General features: G+C 39.2%; 1 protein-coding gene across 6 annotated transcripts in view; it reads right to left on the bottom strand.

The window, feature by feature from the left end:
- The window catches only part of LOC133556473 (transforming acidic coiled-coil-containing protein 1-like), an 87,569-nt gene extending 72,251 nt beyond the window's left edge, over positions 1–15,318 (bottom strand). The window contains exons 1-2 of one of the 6 annotated variants that reach the window (XM_061906426.1): positions 15,193–15,318; positions 12,157–12,293 (exon numbers count right to left, since the gene is read on the bottom strand). In XM_061906426.1, the coding sequence (XP_061762410.1) occupies positions 12,157–12,275 (119 nt within the window). In that variant the 5' untranslated portion in view covers positions 12,276–12,293; positions 15,193–15,318. Of the gene's footprint in view, positions 1–5,134; positions 5,337–12,156; positions 12,312–15,192 lie in introns of those variants that run through there. The other 5 variants (XM_061906431.1, XM_061906427.1, XM_061906425.1 and 2 more) reach the window with 5 other exon arrangements.
- Between the last annotated feature and the right edge of the window lie 9,435 nt (positions 15,319–24,753).

The following is a 24,753-nucleotide window of genomic DNA, read 5'->3' as shown; positions in this document are numbered from 1 at the left end:
CAAATTTACAAAAAATTGGGTCAAAAACATTTGATGGTTGGTTGAAATTTATTTCGAACATGTATACAGGATCAAAATGATAAATCACATATTTGTATTAACTACATGCCCATAAAGGAGTAATACCGTTGTGGTCAAAATTATTCAACCCCCACACAATTTTGGTGTTTTAGCAAGTTGGACATTTATTCCGTATTTTGTTTATAGTCATATCAAATAAAGATGCATTAAATAGACAAACGCAACTTGAATTACAACATTATATTTTGTAACATACCAAACAGTTTCAATTCTCTTAATATCTCATTGACAAAATTATTCAACCCTTTGAAGATCATAACTCTTGAGAACAGAATTTGAACAAGGTCTTTTCAATCAGGTGTTGAAAACACATCTAAGATGTGATTAGAACCATAACGAGCAACAGTTAAACTGATTGAAAAAGACTGACGCTCAGCTTCTTGTAGATGGTCAATGGTTTATTTGCAACATGGTGAAGTCCAGGGAGTGGTCAAAGAAGTCAAGAGAGGAGGTAATTTCTCTTCATAATAAAGGATATGAATATAAGAAAATAGCAAAGTCATTACACATTCCAAGAGACACAGTTGGGAGCATAATTTGCAAGTTTAAAGCTAAAGGCACAGTGGAAACACTACCTGGGCGTGGTAGAAAGAGGATGCTGTGTGCAACAGCTGTCCGGTATTTGAAGCGTACAGTGGTGAAAAATCCCCGGGTAACAACTGATGAACAACAACAGGACATTGCAGAGGGGGGAACGCAGGTTTCGTCCCAGACAATAAGGCGCGCACCACGAGATGAAGGCCTCCATGCCAGAACTTCCAGGCGCACCCCACTTCTGACTACCTGGCACGAGAAAAATAGACTAGTATGCCAAAAATCATCTGGACTAACCCCAAAGGTTTTGGGAAACTGTTCTATGGAGTGATGAGACAAAACTGGAACTCCTTGGGCCTATGAATCTACGTTATGTCTAGAGGAGAAAAAATTAAGCTTACAAAGAGAAGAACACCTTATTTACTGTTAAGCGTGGTGGGGGGTCAATCATGCTCTTGGGCTGTTTCTCTGCCTCAGGTACTGGGAATCTCCAGCGCGTTCAAGGCATTATCAATTCTATTTCCTACCAGGATATATTAGCTGCAAATGTCATGAAGTCAGTGACGAAGCTGAGGCTTGGGAGACGTTGGACCTTCCAACAGGACAACGATCCCAAGCATACCTCCAAATCAACATCAGAGTGGTTGCAGAAGAAGGGCTGGAAGACTCTGGAGTGGCCTTCACAGTCTCCAGACCTAAATCCTATAGAAAACCTGTGGTGGGACTTGAAGAAGGCAGTTGCAGCACGCAAGCCCAAGAATATGAATGAACTGGAGGCCTTTGCCCAAGAGGAATGGGCTAAAATACCTGTAGATCGTTGCAAGAAACTTGTGTCCGGTTATGTATCACGTTTGAAGGATGTAATTACTGCCAAAGGGTGTTCTACTAAGTACTAAAGATGCATGTAACTAGGGGGTTGAATAATTTTGTCAATGAGATATTAAGAAAAATGTCCTTTTTTGGTATTTTGTAAAATACAGTGTTACAATTTAAGTTTCATTTGTCTATTTGACACATTTTTATTTGATATGACTATAAACAAAATACGGAAAAAATGTCCAACTTGCTAAAATACCAAAATTGTGTGGGGGTTGAATAATTTTGATCACAACTGTATGTGCGAGTGAACCCCTGCCTGGTTGCCTGGATTTCAAACTACCTCACCGACAGGCCAGAGTACGTCAGACTGAAGGACATCACGTCTGACACTGATCAGCAGCACCGGAGCACCGCAGGGAACGGTGCTGGCCACTCTTCTCTTCACCCTGTATACCGCTGACTTCTGCGTCACGTCCAGAAGTAAGCGGATGACACTGCCATCGTCGAGTGCATCAGGGACAGCAGAGAGGAGGAGTTTCGGAACCTGGTGAGGGACTTTGCTGTCTGGTGCCACACAAACCTCTTGCTGCTCAACCCGTCAAAGACCAAGGAGCTGGTCATTGACTTTGGGAGGTCGAGTCCACGGTCACAACCCATTGTCATTGAGGGAGTTGAGGTACAGACCGTGGACTCATTCAAGTACCTCGGGGTTTGGGTGGACAATAAGCTGGACTGGACTGTTAACACGGACCACCTGTACAAGAAAGGACGGAGCAGGCTGTACTTCCTCAGGAGACTGCACTCCAACATTTGTAGAAAACTCCTGTGGATGTACTACCAGTCCGTAGTTGCCAGTGTTCTGTTCTACATGGTAGTGTGCTGGGGGGGCAGTACATCTAAGGACAGCTCCAGACTGGAGAAACGGATCAGGCGGCTCGGTTCTACAATCAGGATGAAACTGGACTCACTGGCAGAAAAGAGGACTGTGGACAAGCTAGTGAGCATCCTGGATGATGCCAGTCACCCTCTGCATACAGTTATCAGTAGCCAGAGGAGCCTGTTCAGTGCTAGACTGCTTCATCCCAAGTGCAGGACTAATAGACTCAAAAACTCCTTTGTCCCAAACGCTATTAGACTATACAACTCCTCTCTGGGAGGGGGGTGGGGCGTACTAGGATGACAGGGCATGCAAAACAATAACAGTGCAGTACGTTTTCATAACATGGTCACTACTGCCTACTTTCTCTTGTTATATTCTTATTTTACTGGTATAATGTTATTCCCATTGTTGCCTTTTATTTTTATTCTTATTGTAATATTTCTCTATTTTGTTTCCATTTAAACCCCCATTATTTACTTTTTTTTAAATTGATCTCAACTCTGTACACTGCTGCTGGAATTTTAATTTTCCTGAAGGAACTCTCCTGAAGGAATCAATAAAGTACTATCTATCTATCTTCTACAGCCCTACTCAAGGGAAATAACTACAGTATTTTCTTCTAGCCCTCACATCAAAATAAAGTATTTTTGCAGACACATTTCAGGTTTTTTTACTTTTAGAATACCAATAATATTTAAATATTCTAGCAATATACATATTTTATTATACTTTCATCACACGGAATTAAACTATTTACTTAGGTATGATCATTTGAAATAGGATGCCATTTAGTGTCCATAGAGTATACCTACATTTTAGGAATACAAAACTGTAGAAGTAAATAATACATCATCGTTTGATTGTGCTGATTTCCCTTCATTGAGAATAAAGTATTACTGTAAATGTATGGAGAAAATGGTTCATAAATATTAAGTGTAAATTGCTGACTATTTTGTAAACAGGCAAATCACTTCCAGAGTCAGTTAATAAACTAAGGTGTTGGTCCACAAGAGCCCTCCTTGAAAAGAGAAATTAAAACTTTAAATGTAGTTTTGATTCCCTCCATCCGTGCTGGGTTATACTGCATCCGTGGAAAGTTGACATCAAAAGTGAAGGAGAAGTAATACAGAAAGTCACCAACTGAGCTTTTGTTCGCGACTACAACAGGGACACCAGAGCACACAACTCCCAGACAAAAGCACATATGCATTGTGCACACATGCATGCACAAAGAAGAAGTAACACACTAAAGCAGGATAAGTAATTACTCTCTTTACAAACATAGTGCTGAACAAGATAGCCTTAAGCCATAGGTGAGTTTTACTTTTATTCCAGCCAATTTACTCAGTTTCTTGACATGCATACACAAAGCATTGTCTTCATGCATTCATCACACACATTTCTCTGAACAGAATATTTACAGGCCACATTTCGGACAGCTCTCTAACCAAATCCAGGCCACTTTCCTTCGAAATGAAGGTCTTCAGCAGGGTTATTCAACTGGTCGCCCTGCGGCGAATCCAAATTCAGCTCAAGACTAGGGAGACAAACCTTTTTGTAGCAAACTCCTAAGAAAACAAGAGTGCTCCTGTAGTATAGAGGAACTTGGACTACTGTAAACACATTGGTGGAACCTTGCATTGACATTTTAATCTCATTTAACCTTAAATGTGATAAATGTAACTCGGGTCTTGCTGTAGCTTGTTTCCTTCGGATGCAGACACTAGTCAAATGTCAACCTCTTTAGTTATTCTGGTGGTGTTCCTCAAGGTTAAATTTTAGGAGCTCACCCATCGTTTGGGTTATTCAACCGGTGTGGAAAAAACTTGCGAGAGACTTACATTTTTGCAGCAGATTCATAACACTAGAGTACTGCCATCTTTGAATAGTTATTTTTTGCAGAAGGCACTTAAAAACAGCAAAAAGCTATAACTCTGACAGACTAAATGGACCAAAATCAAATGTCTACGGTAGAGAATGCTGGTTCTCTAGAATAAACAAAATAAGACTAATAAGATGCAGCCACACAATTTAGTTGAATATCCCTGGTAAATATATTGTACATTGTGTGTGTATGGCTTTTGTGGATCAAAATATGAATGCAGTGTAGCAAAACAACTAAAATTAGTCCAGATGCTGAGTGCAGGCATCCTGGAGTACAGCTTTCTGTTTTTTATCCTGCATGTGACTCCTTCTCCATGACTGATCCCAGGGATTGAATGAAACGATAATCCATAATGCGACTGAAGCTATGCATTAATAATGTATACATGTCACAGAGGAGTGAATATCATATTTTTAAAAATGGACATAAAATACATGACTTGGATTAGCAGTGGGATGGGAAGGGGGGCAAAGTACTCATTGTATTTTGTAAAGGATTAGTGATAAATAAAGAGAGCGGGGTACATAAAAGGGTGGTGCATTGATGCGTGAACGCATCACTCTTCCTTGCCTGCCTGATTTAAAGGCACAATAATTCTTGTACACAAAAATAGAACAGCAACTATGATTAAAAGTCAGAAATGAGGGTCAGGGCTGCATAATTTATCCCTCCCGGCAGCGCTTTTTTATTTATATAACAAATGCCGCTCCTAAAAATACTCCAGTCAGAGCAAAGAGAGGAAATCACAAGGTGTGTTTAGCAAAAAGCATGACAGTCAGCTCAAGGCTTGTGACGAGCTACAAACAACCAGTAAAAAGCTGCTCATCTCCCGCTCCTGCCGTATCAACAAGATCGGCTTCCTCCCATGACTCAGCTATTCCTGAATGTGCATTATCATCAAGCTCCGCAACAACAAGACAAACTGAGGAACTTACATGCTGCTCTTCTTGTGAGGGGAGCCCTTCCTGTGCTGACTGAGGGAGCCTCCCATGGCATCAACCAAGGATGTGCCCAGGTCAGGTATGATTCCTCAAAATTGCACGTTCCCTCACTTAACCTGTCCTTCAAAATATCAGAACTCCATGAGGTATTAGTAGTGTCAGTTCACTTCACCACGCCGAAACATTCTGCACTGAGCCCACATAAACACTAGTGACAGTCCCGCCTCTTCATTATCCCCATTCTCTCTCGCTCTCTTTCTCGCAGGCAGATTACAGTCACTTGGAAGAAAGGCAGGGAGGTTGAGTGCATAAAAGGAGGGGTGCATGGGGATGGAGTGTCATGGGGGGCATTGTTGTATACAGAGAGACACTTTCTTTGTAAAACAGCTGCATTTGAGACCCACAGAGGGAGAATGGCCTCCCTTGTTGTTGTGCCACCTACTCATTACCTGCAGGAACTACATAACACACACCAGAGACCAGTGTTTTCATTTTTACAGCACTTTTAACATTTAGTTTTAATTTAGTCTTATGACAAAAATGTATTTTGTTTTAGTCAAACTCTAGTCATCAAAATTTATTTAATTTTAGTCGACTAAAATATAATGTAAAAAAATAAGAATATATATTCACAATTCCCCACAGTATGTGAGACAAGAACATGTCTTTCTCTCGTCTGTGTATTCCAAATTGTAAAAAACTACTTGAAAGAGACTGCCAACAATGCAGGTAATGGGGATATGATCTATTCCGCCGATAAAACACTGTAGAAAACATTCAGAAATCTCCTCCAACAATGTTTTATAAAGAAAACTGTCTTCTTTTCCACAAGTCAAGTCGGTGCCCTTCACAGAAGTTTGCTGGTCAGCAATGATGGATGGTGAAACACGGAGACAGTTTGCGGTGTTGCCTTTAAGCAGTCGTTACGCATCTCGTGCAATTTCAGGGTAGTTATCTAATGGGCAACCCTGGCACTCGCATTGTTTCAAGGATAAACGGTCAACTGACTGGTAGTCTCACGCAACACCTGTCCATGTAGCTACTGAATGTCTGAATGTCAGCAAAACGAAAGAAATTGTCAATTTCCAGAGAGACCACACTAAACACCTGCCACTGAGCATTGATGGTGCTGCAGTGGAGAGAGTAAGGAGCACCAAACTCCTGGGGGTGCACATCAGTGAGGACCTGTCATGGACTACAAACACTGCATCACTTGTGAAGAAGGCCCAACAGCGCCCCTACTTCCTGCGAAAACTAAAGCGGGCAAGTGCTCCACCACCCATCCTGACCACTTTTTACAGAGGCACCGTTGAAAGCATCGCTGTGTAGGGCAGGAGCTAGACTCAAAACAACAGAAGAGACCTGCAGCGCATTGTGAAAACAGCTGGGAAAATCATTGGTGCACCACTCCCATCTCTTCAGGACTTATACACCACCCGCCTCACCCGCAAAGCACTCACAATTGTGAGTGACGCAAGCCACCCTGCACAGGACCTGTTCAGCCTCCTGCCCTCTGGAAGAAGATACAGGAGCCTCCACTCCCACACCACCAGACTCACCAACAGCTTTCACCACCAGGCTGTTAGGCTGCTGAACTCTCTCTCTACCCCCCCTCTCAATCCTCAGCCCGATCCATCAGGCTGTCAGGACTTTGAAATCCCCCTCCCTGGAACAACCTGAACTCTTGACCCACAGAAAAATGACTATGCAAAATTGCACACATCTGCTGCTATATCATAAATATTTGCACTACTGATGAAACACTCATTGCTTACAGCCATATCCTATTTAAAAATAACAAACTATATATTTTTGTCACTTTAGTAGGTAGACATATTTATGTTGCACTTTACTGTTTGTGTCTTCTTTTTGTCTATGCATGGGAGAGTGCGAAACAAAATTTTGATTCCTTTTTATGTCTTTACATGTAAAGAAATTGACAAATAAATCTGACTTGACTTGACATCCATACTCGTCTTCAGTTACATCAGCTAACATATCAAGCAGATGAGTGTTTTCGCAGACAGCCCGAGTTGTCGTGCTGTTTTAAAGACAAAAAAACATCAATTATTTTTACGCGATAACCGGTCAATGTTTTCTACACTTGATTAATCTAAAGATTCACAACTGTTCATCAGTTGATGTGGTTGCTACCCACGCAGCCAAATCGCTCACTTGTCAAATCGAATATCCAGTCGCATCGGTTCATCGTTAACAACCTTAGCCAGAACATTATCTTTTCATGCCTGAATATACGGAGGATGAGCTACAATTTTTACAACCTGTGTGCTAAGCAGATCATTCTGTAGTGAAACACTTTACCATCATGTAGCACTATTGCTAAGTGCTAAACAAGAAATACAAAATATGAACATAATAAAACAGCGACTTACAAACCTTCTTTCCACATGAGTTGGGAAATTGTATTAGATGTAAATATAAACAGAATACAATGATTTGCAAATCATTTTCAACCCATATTCAGTTGAATATGCTACAAAGACAACAAGTTTGATGTTCGAACTGATATACTTTTTTTTTGCAAAAATCATTAACTTTAGAATTTGATGCCAGCCACATGTGACAAAGAAGTTGGGAAAGGTGGTAATAAATACTGATAAAGTTGAGGAATGCTCATCAAACACTTATTTGGAACAGCCCACAGGTGTGCAGGCTAATTGGGAACAGGTGGGTGCCATGATTGAGTATAAAAACAGCTACCCGAAAAATGCTCAGTCTTTCACAAGAAAGGATGGGGCGAGGTACACCCCTTTGTCCATGACTGCGTGAGAAAATAGTCAAACAGTTTAAGAACAACGTTTTTCAAAGTGCAATTGCAAGAATTTTAGGGATTTCAACATCTACGGTCCATAATATCATCAAAAGGTTCAGAAAATCTTGAGAATTCACTCCACGTAAGCGGCATGGCCGGAAACAAACATTGAATAACCGTATACTTGCCAACCCTCCGGGATTTTCCGGGACACTCCCGAAATTCAGCCCCTCTCCCGAAAACCTCCCGGGACAAATTTTCTCCCTTAAAGGCCTACTGAAATTAGATTTTCTTATTTAAACGGGAATAGCAGGTCCATTCATGTGTCATACTTGATCATTTTGCGATATTGCAATATTTTAGCTGAAAGGATTTAGTAGAGAAAATCGACGATAAAGTTCGCCACTTTTGGTACTTCCTGAAAAAGCCTCGCCTTTACCGGAAGTCACAGACGATGACGTCACAAGTGTGGGGGCTCCTTACATATTCACATGGATTTTAATGTTAGCCTCCAACAAAAACACTGATTCGGACCAAGAAAACGACAATTTCCCCATTAATTTGAGCGAGGATGAAAGATTCGTGTTTGAGGATATTGATAGCGACAGACTAGTTAAAAAAAAAAATAATAATAATAATAATAAAATAAAAAGAGAGTTAAAAAAAAAACGCGATAACATTGGGACGTATTCCGATGTTTTTAAACACATTTAGTAGGATAATTCTGGGAAATCCCTTATCTTCCTATTGTGTTGCTAGTGTTTTAGTGAGTTTAATATTACCTGATAGTCGGAGGTGTACGTCCACGGGTGTGTTGACGCCAATGTCTCACGGGTGTCGACGGCAGCTGTACGGACGACACAAGCTCAGTTGATATCCGGTAAGTGGCGACTTTTTAACCACAATTTTCTCTCCGAAACCTGCTGATTGACATTTGGTAGGATCCATGTCTGCTTGACCGCGCTCTGATCCATTGTAAAGTTTCAGCTCCGGGAATTTTAAACAAGGAATCACTGTGTATTTGTGTGGCTAAAGGCTAAAGCTTCCCAACTCCCTGTTTCTACTGTGACTTCTCCAATATTAATTGAACAAATTGCAAAAGATTCAGCAACACAGATCTCCAAAATTCTGTGTAATTATGCCGTTAAAGCAGACGACTTTTACCTGTGTGTGCATAGCGCTCATACTTCCTAAAAACCTGTGACGTCCTGCGTACACGTCATCATTACACGACGTTTCCAAGACGAAACTCCCGGGAAATTTAAAATTGTAATTTAGTAAACTAAAAAAGCCGTATTGGCATGTGTTGCAATGTTAATATTTCACCATTGATGTATAAACTATCACACTGCGTGGTTGTTAGTAGTGGGTTTCAGTAGGCCTTTAAATCTCCCGAAATTCAGGCAGAGCTGGATGCCACGCCTTCTCCAGCTCCATGCTGACCTGAGTGACTGTCAACAGCCTGTTTTCACGTCCGCTTTCCCACAATATAAACAGCGAGCCTGCCCAATGACGTTATAACTGTAGAATGATCGAGGGCGAGTGCTTGGTTTCTTATGTGGGTTTATTATTAGGCAGTTTCATTAACGTCCTCCCAGCATGTTAACACACAACAACAGCAGTCATGTTTTCGTCTACCGTAAAGCAGTTTGTCTGCCTTAAACAGCAATGTTGTGACACTCTTAAACAGGACAATACTGCCATCTACTGTACATGCATATGTGACAACAACATCTATGGCTTTTAGAGAGTGCAGAAGAACGAGGAAGATACAGCCATGGCGACGCCGACAACGAGTAAGAGGAAGAAATACGCTTGTAAGTTCCAAGCCGCAGCTGCGATTGGACCTCGATAGCCTCCAGGAGGAAGTAGCGGACTACCAATTGCTTGGCAGTGAAGATTTTCCTCAGGAAGCAAAGATTGATCGGTTTTGGGCCATGCTAGGGAGAGATCGAAGATTCCAGATTCTAGTGCATTTGATGAAAGCACTTTTGAGCGTGCCAAACAGCAATGCATCATCAGAGAGGGTGTTCAGCATGGTTAGAAAAAATGTGAAAGAGAATAGAACAAGGATGGACAATTCAACCCTTAACTCAACAATGAGTGGATGATGTTTATGTGTGTGTGTTTATATGTGTAAATAAATGAACACTGAAATTCAAGTATTTATCTTTATATATATATATATATATATATATATATATATATAGGTGTGGGGAAAAATCGATTTGAATACAAATCGCGATTCAGAATCGATTCTCTTTTTTTTTTTTTTTAATTATTTTTTTTTTTTAATCAATCGAACAAACCAATAAACAGCAACACCATAACAATGCAATCCAATTCCAAAACAAAACCTGACCCAACAACACTCAGAACTGCAATAAACAGAGCAATTGAGACACAAACACGACACAGAACAAACCGAAAGTAGTGAAACAAAAATGATTATCAACAACAGTATCAATATTAGTAATAATTTCAGCATAGCAGTGATTAAAAATCCCTCATTGACATTATCATTAGACATTTATAAAAATAAAAATAAAAAACAATAGTGTCACAGTGGCTTACACTTGCATCGCAGCTCATAAGCTTGACAACACACTGTGCCCAATGTTTTCACAAAGATAAAATAAGTCATATTTTTGGTTCATTTAATAATTACAACAAATTTGCATTATTGCAATCAGTTGATAAAACATTGTCCTTTACAATTATAAAAACTTTTTTTTTTTTAATCTACTACTCTGCTAGCATGTCAGCAGACTGGGGTAGCTCCTGCTGAAATCCTGTGTATTGAATGAATACAGAATCGTTTTGAATCGGAAAAATATTGTTTTTGAATCGAGAATTGCGTTGAATTGAAAAAATTAATATATAATCGAATCCCGACCCCAAGAATCGATTTTGAATCGAATCGTGGGATACCCAAAGATTCGCAGCCCAGCGACCCCAAAGGGAATAAGTGGTAGAAAATGGATGGATGGATATATATAGCTAGAGTTCACTGAAGGCAAGTATTTCATATATATATATATATGAAATACTTGACTCTGTGAATTCTAGCGATATACTCCTCCCCTCTTAACCACGCCCCCAACCACACCCCACGAAATCAGAGGTCTCAAAGTTGGCAATGAATGACCGTGACCTTCGATCCCTCAGACGGCACTGTATCAAAAATCGACATCAATCTTTTAAGGATATCACCACATGGGCTCAGGAAGACTTCAGAAAACCACTGTTACTAAATAAAGTTTGTCGCTACATCTGTAAGTGAAAGTTAAAGCTCTACTATGCAAAGCGAAAGCCATTTATCAACAACATGCAGAAACGCCGCCGGCTTCTCTGGGCCCGAGATAATCTATGATGGACTGATGCAAAGTGGAAAAGTGTTCTGTGGTCTTACAAGTCCACATTTAAAATTTAAAATTTTGGGGGGAAATATTCGACATCGTGTCATCCGGACCAAAGGGGAAGCGAACCATCCAGACTGTTATCGACGCAAAGTTCAAAAGCCAGCATCTGTGATGGTATGGGGGGGCATTAGTTCCCAAGGCATGGGTAACTTACACATCTGTGAAGAAACCATTAATGCTGAAAGGTACATACAGGTATTGGAACAACATATGCTGGCATCTAAGCACCGTCTTTTTCATGGGCGCCCCTGTTTATTTCAGCAAAACAATCCCAAGCCACATTCAGCACGTGTTACAACAGCGTGGCTTCGTAAAAAAAAAAAGAGTGCGGGTACTTTCCTGGCCCGCCTGCAGTCCAGGCCTGTCTCCCATCGAAAATTTGTGGCGTATTATGAAGCGTAAAATACGGTCCCCGGACTGTTGAACGACTGAAACTCTACATAAAACAAGAATCGGTAAGAATTCCACTTTCAAAGCTTCAACAATTAGTTTCCTCAGTTCCCAAACGTTTATTGAGTGTTAAAAGAAAAGGTTAATAAACAGTGGTGAATATGCCCTTTCCCAACTACTTTGGCACGTGTTGCAGCCATGAAATTCTAAGTTAATTATTATTTGCAAAAAAAAAATAAAGTTAATGAGTTTGAACATCAAATATCTTGTCTTTGTAGTGCATTCAATTGAATATGGGTTGAAAAGGATTTGCAAATCATTGTATTCCGTTTATATTTACATCTAACACAATTTTCCAACTCATATGGAAACGGAGTTTGTATATTTAGTCAAATAGCAGTGAAACAGATGATTTATGAAGATTCTCCTACCTACAGAGAGGATGATGCAAGGCTGGATTTTGTACACGTGGCTTCCTCGGGGTTGTCCATGGCAACAAGGTGTTGAAGTTTGCCACTTTTGTCACTTTCTTCCTTCCTCTTCCGTCCATACGTAAAGCAGTGTGCAGCTGTGCAGCAAGAGCCAACTCACATTGAGTGAGTTGGTAAAGTTGGGAGAGTTTAAAATCGTCACTCTTTTTCATTCTTACCATGACATCACGTTATGTTGCAAAGTTTGGTACAAAAGCTACAAATGGACACTAATGCAAAATATCAGTGTTTAAATTACAATTAAGACGTCAATGTCTATGTATCGTATTATATATTCCGATTTTGATTGATTGAAACTCTTATTTGTAGATTGCACAGTACAGTACATATTCCGTACAATTGACCACTAAATGGTAACACCCGAATACGTTTTTCAACTTGTTTAAGTCGGGGGCCACGTTAATCAATTCATACTACGATTCATTAGTTTATATTTCTTGCACATAGAAAAAAACAGTTTGGACAGATGTGTGCAAGCAAGTGGTAATAAGATCATGTTTTATATAGATTCGTCGGAATTTCTTAGTGTAATTGCTCTACTGTTAACATTAATTTTGGGGTCCTGGTTTAGGATCTGTTATTACTCCATATCTCATTTCTGGAGGGGAAACTTCATATTACAAACAAAATCACAAAATACTTGAAAGAGAATTTGTCTAAAATCCTCCCATAAATCTTTTTAAAAGTGATAAAGTTCTGCAATCAAAGTTTTACTATCATAATACATTCGATATGTGCTATGTCCAAGGACGCACGGACATCAACTGCGTACTCAAACTATTTTATTTCTACTCAACCGTTATTATATACTGTTATTATTCAGACATCTTATAAGTAGACGCAGCATTGGCTGCTGTAACGCGAGAAATTCGGCCCCCATCTTGAAGTGGTATTGAGGAGCCGGCGAGCAGCCTGAACTGACAGTGGACAGGTAGAAAACAAAGATGCCGGGCTGGTGTTCAGCGTTGTCCTGCTCAAATGAGCAGACTGTTGAAAATACAAATCGGGGGATTACTTTTCACAAGTTAGATTTAACATTAACATACTATTGGTTGTAAACAAAATTCACCAGCTGCCACTGATTATGATGCATTGTCATTTTAGGCAAAGTATAAGACAATACTTTAACAGTATAATTGTAAACAGGAATAAGTCTTCAAGTAACAATTTTTAATATACTAACATTGTTGGGTAAAACAGAATTGGGTTCTATTCTGTATCCAGTGAAAAAGATTGGTGGTTTTAGCTGATATAACGACTTTCAGGTGTTTGTATATGTTTATGTTTAAGTATTTGGCAGACGCTTTTATCTAAATCAACATACATAAAAAATACATATAAAACAATCACAGTAAACAATATCTTTTAAGGGAAGAATGTAATACAAAATATCAATACAAAGTGTCAAGACAGAATAAACTCTGCTGCTGCAGCAACAGAGATGCAGTCTAAAGTTTTGATTGATTGATTGAAATGTATTAGTAGATTGCACAGTACAGTACATATTCCGTACAATAACTAAATGGTAACCCCCAAATAAATTTTTCAACGTGTTTAAATCAGGGTCCACGTTAATCAATTCATGGTCCCTAAGATATATAGATATCTAATGTATTCATACATCGTTTATGTAGGCTATACACATGTATATATAACCTAATCATATTGTTTCTTGGACTTAAAAAAAAACCTGACCATTTTTTTCCCACTTCTCTGGGATTATATTCCCAGTTGTGATTTTGGACGTCTGGTCCCTTATAGCATATAAGAATATTCTTTTACTGTTAAGCAAACTATGAATAATAAAACACGCCAAAACATGTGTCCTTTATCATAGCTACACGTATGACAAAAAACTGCGTGAAAATCAGTGGTATTCATCAATCCATCCATTTCCTACCGCTTATTCCCTTTGGGGTCGCTGGGGGCGCTGGTGCTTATCTCAGCTACAATCAGACGGAAGGTGTGGTACACCCTGGACAAGTCACCACCTCATCGCAGGGCCAACACAGATAGACACAATATTCACACTCACATTCACACACTAAAGCCACTTTAGTGTTGGCAATCAACCTATTCCCAGGTGCATGTCTTTGGAGGTGGGCGGAAGCCGGAGTACCCGGAGGGAACCCACGCAGTCACAGGGAGGACATGCAAACTCCACACAGAAAGATACCGAGCGCGGGATTGAACCCTGACAACTCAGGACCTTCGTAATGTGAGGCAGATGCACTAACCCCTCTTCCACCGTGGTATTCAGTGAGGTAAAATGAATTAAATGCGCTGACAGTTCATTGCTTCTGCCAAATGAATTGCACTGAGTGGAGCGGATCGCCACTCCAAGATGGCGGCGCCGCGTCTCGTCAGTGCCAGTAGGCAGTAGAGCTCGATGCTGCGTCTACTTATGTCTGTTATCTACTCAACATTTTACACTGGTGCGGGGTAATCTATTTACGGCATCACACGTCACTGTCGTAACAAGCCAACATGTTGCAATATGTTTGCTAATTACCTTCGAGGATTTTTTTTTTTTTTTTTTTTAGATGAATTCATATATTTTGGTAAAAAGAGACGATTTCTTTAGCTATGTCCTGTTCATTTGTGACTTCAACGTCGTTTTTAATGAACGTTTCTGGGTTTTTTTTACCTTTTCTTCTACAGCTGACAGAAATATCGTAAGTTAATGTCCCCTTTTTTTTCCCACTTTGCCCTTGATGTAATCATTAATGTACGAGCTGTAGGCCAAGCGCATATATGTCCTCTAATTGTTCATATCTTGTCATCCGAGTGTAGTAAGTCTTAAGTCATTAGTAAGAAGAGCGCGTCCAGTTGTTTGCCGGGTGTTAATCCCTTAAAGCGATTGATTTGATGGTCGGCTAATGTCGTCCTGGCCGTTTGCTGGTTATGTAAAAGTTGGCTTTCAGTCGCGTGACGTGTTAAAGTAATGGTTTGCAGTGTGGTTTGTAGCGGCCTTACCTACTTATTTGTTGATAGTGCGTTACTTCGTCGGGGTAACAAGACGTCCTTGGTAACACGGCCCATATCTATAGGGCGGTCCCACGCAGTGATTTGCTAACTGCCCAATCACCATGATGGCTCTACCCCAGGGGTCACCAAGCTTTTTGAAACCAAGAGCTACTGCTTGGGTACTGATTAATGCGAAGGGCTACCAGTTTGATACACACTTAAATCAATTGCCAGAAATACCCAATATGCTCAATTTACCTTTAACAAATAAATCTATAAATATAAAAGAAATGGGTATTTCTGTCTGCCATTCCGTCCTACACTTTTTTCCTTTTACCAAAGTTTTTTTTGTAGAGAATAAATTATGAAAAAAAACACTTAATTGAACGATTTATAAGAGGAGAAAACACGAAAAAAAATTAAATAAAATTTTGAAGCATAGTTTATCTTCAATTTCGACTCTTTAAAATTCAACCGAAAAAATGAAGAAAAAAAACTAGCTAATTCAAATCTTTTTGAAAAAATAAAAAAAATAATTTACGGAACATCATTAGTCATTTTTCCTGATTAAGATTAATTTTAGAATTTTGTTGACATGTTATAAATAGATTAAAATCCAATCTACACTTTGTCAGAATATATAACAAATTGGACCAAGCTATATTTCTAACAAAGACAAATCATTATTTCTTCTAGATTTTCCAGAACAAAAATTTTAAAAGAAATTCAAAAGACTTTGAAATAAAACTTAAATTTGATTCTACAGATTATTCTAGATTTGCCAGAATATTTTTGGGGAATTTTAATCATAATAACTTTGAAGCGCCCCTCTGCGACCCCAAAGGGAATAAGCGTTAGAAAATGGATGGATGGACGGAAATATTTCACAAATATTCTTTGTCGAAAAAACAGAAGCTAAAATGAAGATCAAAATTAAAATGTATTTATTATTCCTTACAATAATAACAATAAAAAATACTTGAACATTGATTTAAATTGTCAGGAAAGAAGAGGAAGGAATTTAAAAGGTAAAACGGTATATGTGTTTAAAAATCCTAAAATAATTTTTAAGGTTGTATTTTTTCTCCAAAACTGTCTTTCTGAAAGTTATTAGAAGCAAAGTAAAACAATGAATGAATTTATTTAAACGAGTGAAGACCAAGTCTTTAAAATATTTTCTTGGATTTTCAAATTCTATTTGCGTTTTGTCTCTCTTAGAATTAAACATGTCGAGCAAAGCGAGACCAGCTTGCTAGTAAATAAATACAATTTAAAAAATAGAGGCAGCTCACTGGTAAGTGCTGCTATTTGAGCTATTTTTAGAACAGGCCAGCGGGCTACTCATCTGGTCCTTACGGGCTACCTGGTGCCCGCGGGCACCGCGTTGGTGACCCCTGATCTATCCTGTCACACATACTTGAATATTTCACACTTCACTCGTTTTCTCTCTCATAATTACGACTTTTAATGTCATAATTATGACTTCATCTCATAATTTTGACTTTTTTGTTTATGATTAGGACTTTTTATTTAATAATTAGAAAATGGATGGATTCATGGGCTTCATCTCATAATTTTGACTATTTATCTCATAATTATGACTTTTTATCGCATGATTTTAAATTTTGTAAATCATAATTATGACCTTTAATAATTATCATTACTTGTATCTCATAATTAAAATGTTTGTATTATAATTTCGAGATCGGTAGAAAAATGGATAAATAGATGGATATTATAATTTCGCCCTTTATCTCATTATTGTGACTTTTTATCTCATAATTTCGAATTTATTTCATAATTACATTTTTCTTATAATTTTGACTTTATCTCATAATTGTGACTTATTTCATGATTGTACATTTCTTATCTCTTGATTTCAACTTTTTATCTTAATTGTGAGTTTTTATCTCATAATTTCAAATTGCTTATCTCACTAATTCATTTGGCTTTTTTGTCTCATAATTATGACATTCTTATCTCATAATTTTGACTGTTAATTTTTTTTATTTAATAATGATGACCTTTTTAGCTCATAATTTGGACTTTATTTCTCAATTTCAACATTTTATACGCAATTTTGGGGTTACAAATATTATTTTTAGTTGAAAATGGGTTTTTTTTCAACTAAAAAGGTGCATGTCTTTTTTTCCAAAGACATGCAGCTGGGGATAGGTTGATTGGCAACACAAAATAGGTCCTAGTGTGTGAATGTGAGTGTGAATGTTGTCTGTCTATCGGTGTTGGCCCTGCGATGAGGTGGCGACTTGTCCAGGGTGTACACCGCCGTCCGCCCGATTGTAGCTGAGCTGGCACCAGTGCCCCCCGCGACCCCAAAGGAAATAAGCGGTAGAAATGGATGGATGGAAATGGATGGATGAATGTTTTTTTTGGTTGGTCGTATTTAAACGACACACATTTCTCGCTATAGTTAAACGGGAATTGCACTTTTTTTTTGCCTATCGTGCACAACCATTATAAGAAAAAAGAATCATGTTTTTTGTTTTGTTTTTAGGATTTTATAGATAATAAAAAAGGCTTGTTGGGAGTCACCATTGTAGCCTTCAAAGCCCTCAAGACAATTTGAAAATCCACCCATCGACGTTTTGTCCACACACTGCAAGTCTATGTATAATGTAGTAACAGACACATACCTAAACAAAAGTACAATGATTATTTTAATCATTCCCCGGACTGACTTCTTCCACGCAATGATTTCTGTTTCCATAGCAGCGCGTGTCCGAGTTCTAGTTTGTTCCTACTTCTGAATACAAAACGCTTGTGTTTGTTCTAATCATGGCAGATTCGGTAACAAACAACATAGACGACTATTTTTGGCCAAATGAGGATTCACAACCGTATCTTTTTGAAGCTGACTGAATGAAGGATTAACTGCTGCTTCGAGAAGCCATGCACGAAGAAGAGGGTGAAAACGTTGGAGCAGATGGAAGCCCACAGATTGAGGTAAAAATGACTCCAAGCTGCAAATGTGGAATTTGAAAAGTTATTTTGACGTAATTGGCGTGCTTACCCCAAATAAACCATAAAAATGCTAAAGATGCTGAAGTCGGCTTAAGCGTTACCAAGTCTGATACTTTTTACTTGAAATGTCATGATCATTAAATAGTTTTGCCACAAGTGCAAAAATAACAAGAACAAAGTGAAGAGTGATAAAAAATGTTTATGGTTTCTGACAATTTTCATTCATTTTTCCAAATGCAGTAAAGACACATTTAACCATTTTGGGCACATAGACCAGATTAGTAAATGTCTGTATTAAAAACCTATACCTCTCAAACCTGGAAAACCCTGAATATTCATAAAAACACAGTTTTTTGAGTTGTAAAACCTTTCATCATTTAAAAAACAGTGATTATCTATCCATCCATTTTCTACTGCTTATTCCCTTTGGGGTCGCGGGGGGCGCTGGTGCCTATCTCTGTAATGGGCAAAAGATGGACCCTCAAATCGATAAACATAATCATAGAATGTAATCTTATAAAGACTGTGTAATTGTAAATAATATTTCACATAAAACATATCTGTTAAAATAACAGTAGGATAACTAATAAGTACTTTTATATTATCCTAAAAGATGTGTGAAAACTCAGGCCAACTTGCAGTGTATTCTCATAATAATTGCCATAATGGATGGGAATCAAAAACCGGTTCTTGTTTAGAACCTGTTCCCAGTGTATCAATTCCTTGAAATCACTTGCCATTTTTCCAAAGGGTTCCTTCAACGATTCTTCAGTGTCGTGACGTCAGATCGCAAAATGATGGCGCCCGGGCGAAACAATACGTTTTACAAGAACAATTTCAACATCACTTCTTGTAATAATGGCAATATTTCTATTTCATCAAGAGGAGGACATAAGAGCAATATACTGAAACATCTGAACAGACGGAATGCAATAACTATAAATGAAAGTCGCTTTTTTGAAGTGCACCAATCACATCCCAGGCCGCAGTAACGCTAACACGTCATCGGAATACATCAGGTACTAACTCACTGCCTATCATGTTAGCGCTATTATTTGTTAAATTGAAATGAATGCCTTATCATTTAGATGAGCATGACAAGAAACTGATTGTAACTGGCTCCGAGGCGGGCAGTAGTCGCCCAAATTCACGTCTGCCGCTAGACGAATGTCAACGGACAGTGCCTAAGTTTGTGGTCAAAAATTAGCACATTTTTTGCTACAGTGAACACTCCTAATATTTGGTAGGTGAATGTTTAGTCAGACAGTGTTGGCATTAACGCACTTTTTGTGTCTTTTTACCCTTTGAAATCAGAAAGGACGCTCCTTTCCGTAAGTCCATGCGTCCCTTTGGAGGCAAGAGGTTTTTTTTTTACCGACCCTGCCTTCTCCGGGTCAAAGCTCCAGTTTGCTTGATTTTTTTTTTATCGCTTATCTCTTTCCGCTGGTGGTATCACACTGTCCGTCCGTCCGTCCGTCCGTCTGTCGCTCTCATCAAAGTAATGAACTTTCCGTTACGATTTCTTAAATTTTGATTCACTGAAAGTTGTATCAATGACAAATATTGCCTCAATTTGCACTGGAACAACTTTAGCGCGAGGTGCTGTCAAAAGAAAGACTTGATGGTACACTAAGGTGAGTGTAAAGTTAACTTCATCCAGTGCCCTGTCTCCAGTAAATGACTTGTTTTAGTCTTTGTGAGTACATGGAAACTTCACTTTTATCTCCTGATGGATCGACATTGTTCGACGATGGAGACAGGCTAACTGTTAGCTTAAAGCTAACCAGCACCCGACCAGACTCCTCCATCTCAAAAACATACATTGGAAGTCAACAAATATGTGTCTTGAAGTGTTAATGTGCGAGGAGTGTTCAAAAGGAGTCTTGGAGAAGTGGCTGACAAGTGAGGAAGTGTCGCTCGCATCTCTGACATCATCACCATCATTGTTTACTGAAGCAGAGATGCTGACTTATGATAAACGCGCATGCTTCGCAAGGCTCTGCTTTTATTCATAGACTTATAAGATGTAATTTTTTATTATCTATTGCAGGGGTGTCAAAAGTGTGGCCCGGAGGCCATTTGCAGCCCGCAGCTAATGTTTTAAAGGCAAATTTTAAAAACAATATTAAAATAAACAAAAACATTTAAAAAAAAGTGGAATAAAAAAGCTTACAAGTGAAATGTAATTTAGAAAAAGTTGCAATGTTGACTAATAAAACTAAGTTTTTGGAGAATATCCGTCCGTCCGCCATTTTGTCCTCTGCTTGGGGAACTCTTAAGGCACTTATAAGTTCTCTTTCGGGCTTCACGGTGGCAGAGGGGTTAGTGCGTCTGCCTCACAATACGAAGGTCCTGCAGTCCTGGGTTCAATTCCAGGCTGAGGCTCTTTCTGTGTGGAGTTTGCATGTTTTCCCCGTGAATGCGTGGGTTCCCTCCGGGTACTCCGGCTTCCTCCCACCTCCAAAGACATGCACCTGGGGATAGGTTGATTGGCAACATTAAATTGGCCCTAGTGTGTGAATGTGAGTGTGAATGTTGTCTGTCTATCTGTGTTGGCCCTGCGATGAGGTGGCGACTTGTCCAGGGTGTACACCGCCTTCCGCCCGATTGTAGCTGAGATAGGCGCCAGCGCCCCCCGCGACCCCGAAAGGGAATAAGCGGTAGAAAATGGATGGATGGATGGAAGTTCTCTTTCCTGCTCTTAACAGATCTCTCCTTAAAGAACTGTTTTGAGAGATAGCATTCTTTAGGAATAGCTTTTATCTTTACTATGATCTACTCCTCACTTTTAGGGGAAATTCTAAGAAAACATCATGATTCTAAGAATTTTTTTTAGATTTGAGCCACTAGGAGGAACTCTTTGCACTAAGAATCATTAGGAATACAACCCTTTTTCTACATGCCTTAAAAAGAGTTAAATGTGCCTTTATTGCAATTTCACAAATACACAAAAGGTATCACAAATTACAAACTTTGTTATTCATCCATCTAATAACATGTATTTGTATTTTTTAGTTGTTTTTGTCAATTTACATTATTGACACCATTGTTTAATTATCATGACATTTTAAGTAAAAAGTATCAGTCTGGTATCAACAATCAGTATTGCCCACCATTCGAATCGGAGGCTGTGGAATCGAAAGATAACTTCAGTCTTGTCAGTTTTAGGTACTGTACCTGAATGTTGGTAACAGGGATGCCACAAATAACATTAACCAATAAGATGTATAATTTAAAAAAATATGCATTTCCCTGGGCTTCACGGTGGAAGAGGGGTTAGTGCGTCTGCCTCACAATACGAAGGTCCTGCAGTCCTGGGTTCAAATCCAGGCTCGGGATCTTTCTGTGTGGAGTTTGCATGTTCTCCCCGTGAATGCGTGGGTTCCCTCCGGGTACTCCGGCTTCCTTCCACTTCCAAAGACATGCACCTGGGGATAGGTTGATTGGCAACATTAAATTGGCCCTTGTGTGTGAATGTGAGTGTGAATGTTGTCTGTCTATCTGTGTTGGCCCTGCGATGAGGTGGCGACTTGTCCAGGGTGTACCCCGCCTTCCGCCCGATTGTAGCTGAGATAGGCGCCAGCGCCCCCCGCGACCCCGAAAGGGAATAAGCGGTAAAAAATGGATGGATGGATGGATGCATTTCCCTCAGATGAGCCAATTTAGTACATATTATTGATGACTATTTAACAAAAAAATTATGTTTATTTGCTTTAGTTTGGCCACCGCGATGGAACAGGGGTTAGTGCATCTGCCTCATAATACGAAGGTCCTGAGTAGTTGTGGGTTCAATCCCAGGCTTGGGATCTTTCTGTGTGGAGTTTGCATGTCCTCCCCGTGAATGCGTGGGTTCCCTCTGGATACTCCGGCTTCCTCCCACTTCCACAGACATGCACCTGGGGATAGGTTGATTGGCAACATTAAATTGGCCCTAGTGTGTGAATGTGAGTGTGAATGTTGTCTGTCTATCTGTGTTGGCCCTGCGATGAGGTGGCGACTTGTCCAGGGTGTACCCCGCCTTCCGCCCGATTGTAGCTGAGATAGGCGCCAGCGCCCCCCGCGACCCCAAAAGGGAATAAGCGGTAGAAAATGGATGGATGGATGGAAGTTCTCTTTCCTGCTCTTAACAGATCTCTCCTTAAAGAACTGTTTTGAGAGATAGCATTCTTTAGGAATAGCTTTTATCTTTACTATGATCTACTCCTCACTTTTAGGGGAAATTCTAAGAAAACATCATGATTCTAAGAATTTTTTTTAGATTTGGGCCACTAGGAGGAACTCTTTGCACTAAGAATCATTAGGAATACAACCCTTTTTCTACATGCCTTAAAAAGAGTTAAATGTGCCTTTATTGCAATTTCACAAATACACAAAAGGTATCACAAATTACAAACTTTGTTATTCATCCATCTAATAACATGTATTTGTATTTTTTAGTTGTTTTTGTCAATTTACATTATTGACACCATTGTTTAATTATCATGACATTTTAAGTAAAAAGTATCAGTCTGGTATCAACAATCAGTATTGCCCACCATTCGAATCGGAGGCTGTGGAATCGAAAGATAACTTCAGTCTTGTCAGTTTTAGGTACTGTACCTGAATGTTGGTAACAGGGATGCCACAAATAACATTAACCAATAAGATGTATAATTTAAAAAAATATGCATTTCCCTGGGCTTCACGGTGGCAGAGGGGTGTTGGCCCTGCGATGAGATGGCGACTTGTCCAGGGTGTATGCTGCCTTCCGCCCGATTGTAGCTGAGATAGGCACCAGAGCCTCCCGCGACCCCAAAAGGAATAAGCGGCTGTAAATGGATGGACGGGATGCTTTAGTTTGGGCAGCACAATGGCACAGGTGTTAGTGCAATTGCCTCACAATACGAAGGTCCTGAGTAGACCTGAGTTCAATCCCGGGCTTGGGATCTTTCTGTGTGGAGTTTGTATGTTCTCCCTGTGACTGCGTGGGTTCCCTCCAGATACTCCGGCTTCTTCCCACCTGCAAAGACATGCACCTGGGAATAGGTTGATTGGCAACAGTAAATTGGCCCTAGTATGTGAATGTGAGAGTTAATGTTGTCTTTCTATCTGTGTTGGCCCTGCGATGATGTGGCAACTTGTCCAGAGTGTACGCCGCCTTCCGCTCGAAAAAGGTGAGATAGGCTCCAGCGACCCCAAAAGGGACACGCGGTAGAAATGGATGGATGGATGGATGCTTTAGTTTAGAAGCAAAAATGTCCTCCAATTCCGTAATAATTCATATCATGTAAAAAATTACCCTTTTTTTTCAATTTATTATTATAGTATCAGAATAAATAGTAAGTGTGCCCAAATCCGATGCTGATATTGGATATCCAATGTCAGCAAAAAACAAGTGTCAGATGATATCAATTAGTATTTAAAATGTCTGATTATAAGTTTTGATACAAGTAGGCCTCCAGCGTGTTTGCTTGTGGAAAGCTGGTCAGGGAGGCCAAACATGGTAGGCTATAGGCTACTAGGCGCTAGCAGCTACACAACAGCTAGGAGCAAAATAGCTCACAAGCCAGACATACATTATAAGTGTCTTTAAATTGACCAACATTGCTGTCTAAAACATCACATTTGTCGATATTAATGTTAAATATCAAATAATTACAATTGCATATTACTTACAGACACAAAGATTCAAGTTTATTAGAATGTATCTAGTAACAACAGTGTCCGTATCATTCAATTTACCTGACACTAGGTGTCGGCAAAAACAATTTTCCACCTCAATTTGAAGACTGTATAGAGTTCATGTTTTTCATACTTACAATTGTTCTCTTAGCTATTTAACTTATTTTATCCTTTTCTAACATTTCACACTACAAAATAATAAAAGTAAGTTTTAGAATTTGTGCTGATATCATTTTGGTTAATTTCGAATCATATCAAAGTAAAACAGTTGTGTGGAGACACCCCTATATGGTAGGATACATGAATATTCAAGCCCTGATTGTAATTTTAAAGAGGTATATTTTTTATTCCTTCCATTGGTAACTTTTTTGATAATGAGATCGCAATGAATAAAAAATAATAATTTTAAACTCACCTCATTTTACTAATTCACACTCACAGGCTTGTCTCTTGCTGCTCTCCACAGCCGCATACTACTTTACGTTAAGAAGGACGGAAGTGACAGAGCATCAGCGAGGTTCAACACCTTGTTGCTAAGGACAACCCAGATGGAGTCACATGCACAAAATCCAGCCTTCCATCATCCTTTCTGCAGGTAGGAGAATCCTCATAATTATTTATTTTACTGCTATTGGACTAAAAATACTTTGTGAACTCCCAGAACAAGCTTTGCACACATATCGTATGTCATTGTAAAAATATGTTAAGTAGTAATTTCTAGGAAGTTAAGAAGCTATAAATGTTAATACAGTAATAATAATAATAATACATTTTATTTGGTATAGCGCTTTTCTGAGCACTCAAAGACGCTTTACAGGATAAAAATATAAAAGCAGTACATTGTAACATACATAATAACACAGGACAATTACAAGACAGGACATTACAAGACACAGAACACTAATCATAGGTTAAAAGCAGAACTGA

This window comes from Nerophis ophidion, linkage group LG07, assembly GCF_033978795.1.
Source record: "Nerophis ophidion isolate RoL-2023_Sa linkage group LG07, RoL_Noph_v1.0, whole genome shotgun sequence".
Taxonomy (NCBI): Eukaryota; Metazoa; Chordata; class Actinopteri; order Syngnathiformes; family Syngnathidae; genus Nerophis; species Nerophis ophidion.
The sequence above is the reverse complement of the archived record's forward strand: the minus strand, read 5'-3'. Positions and strand labels throughout refer to the sequence as shown.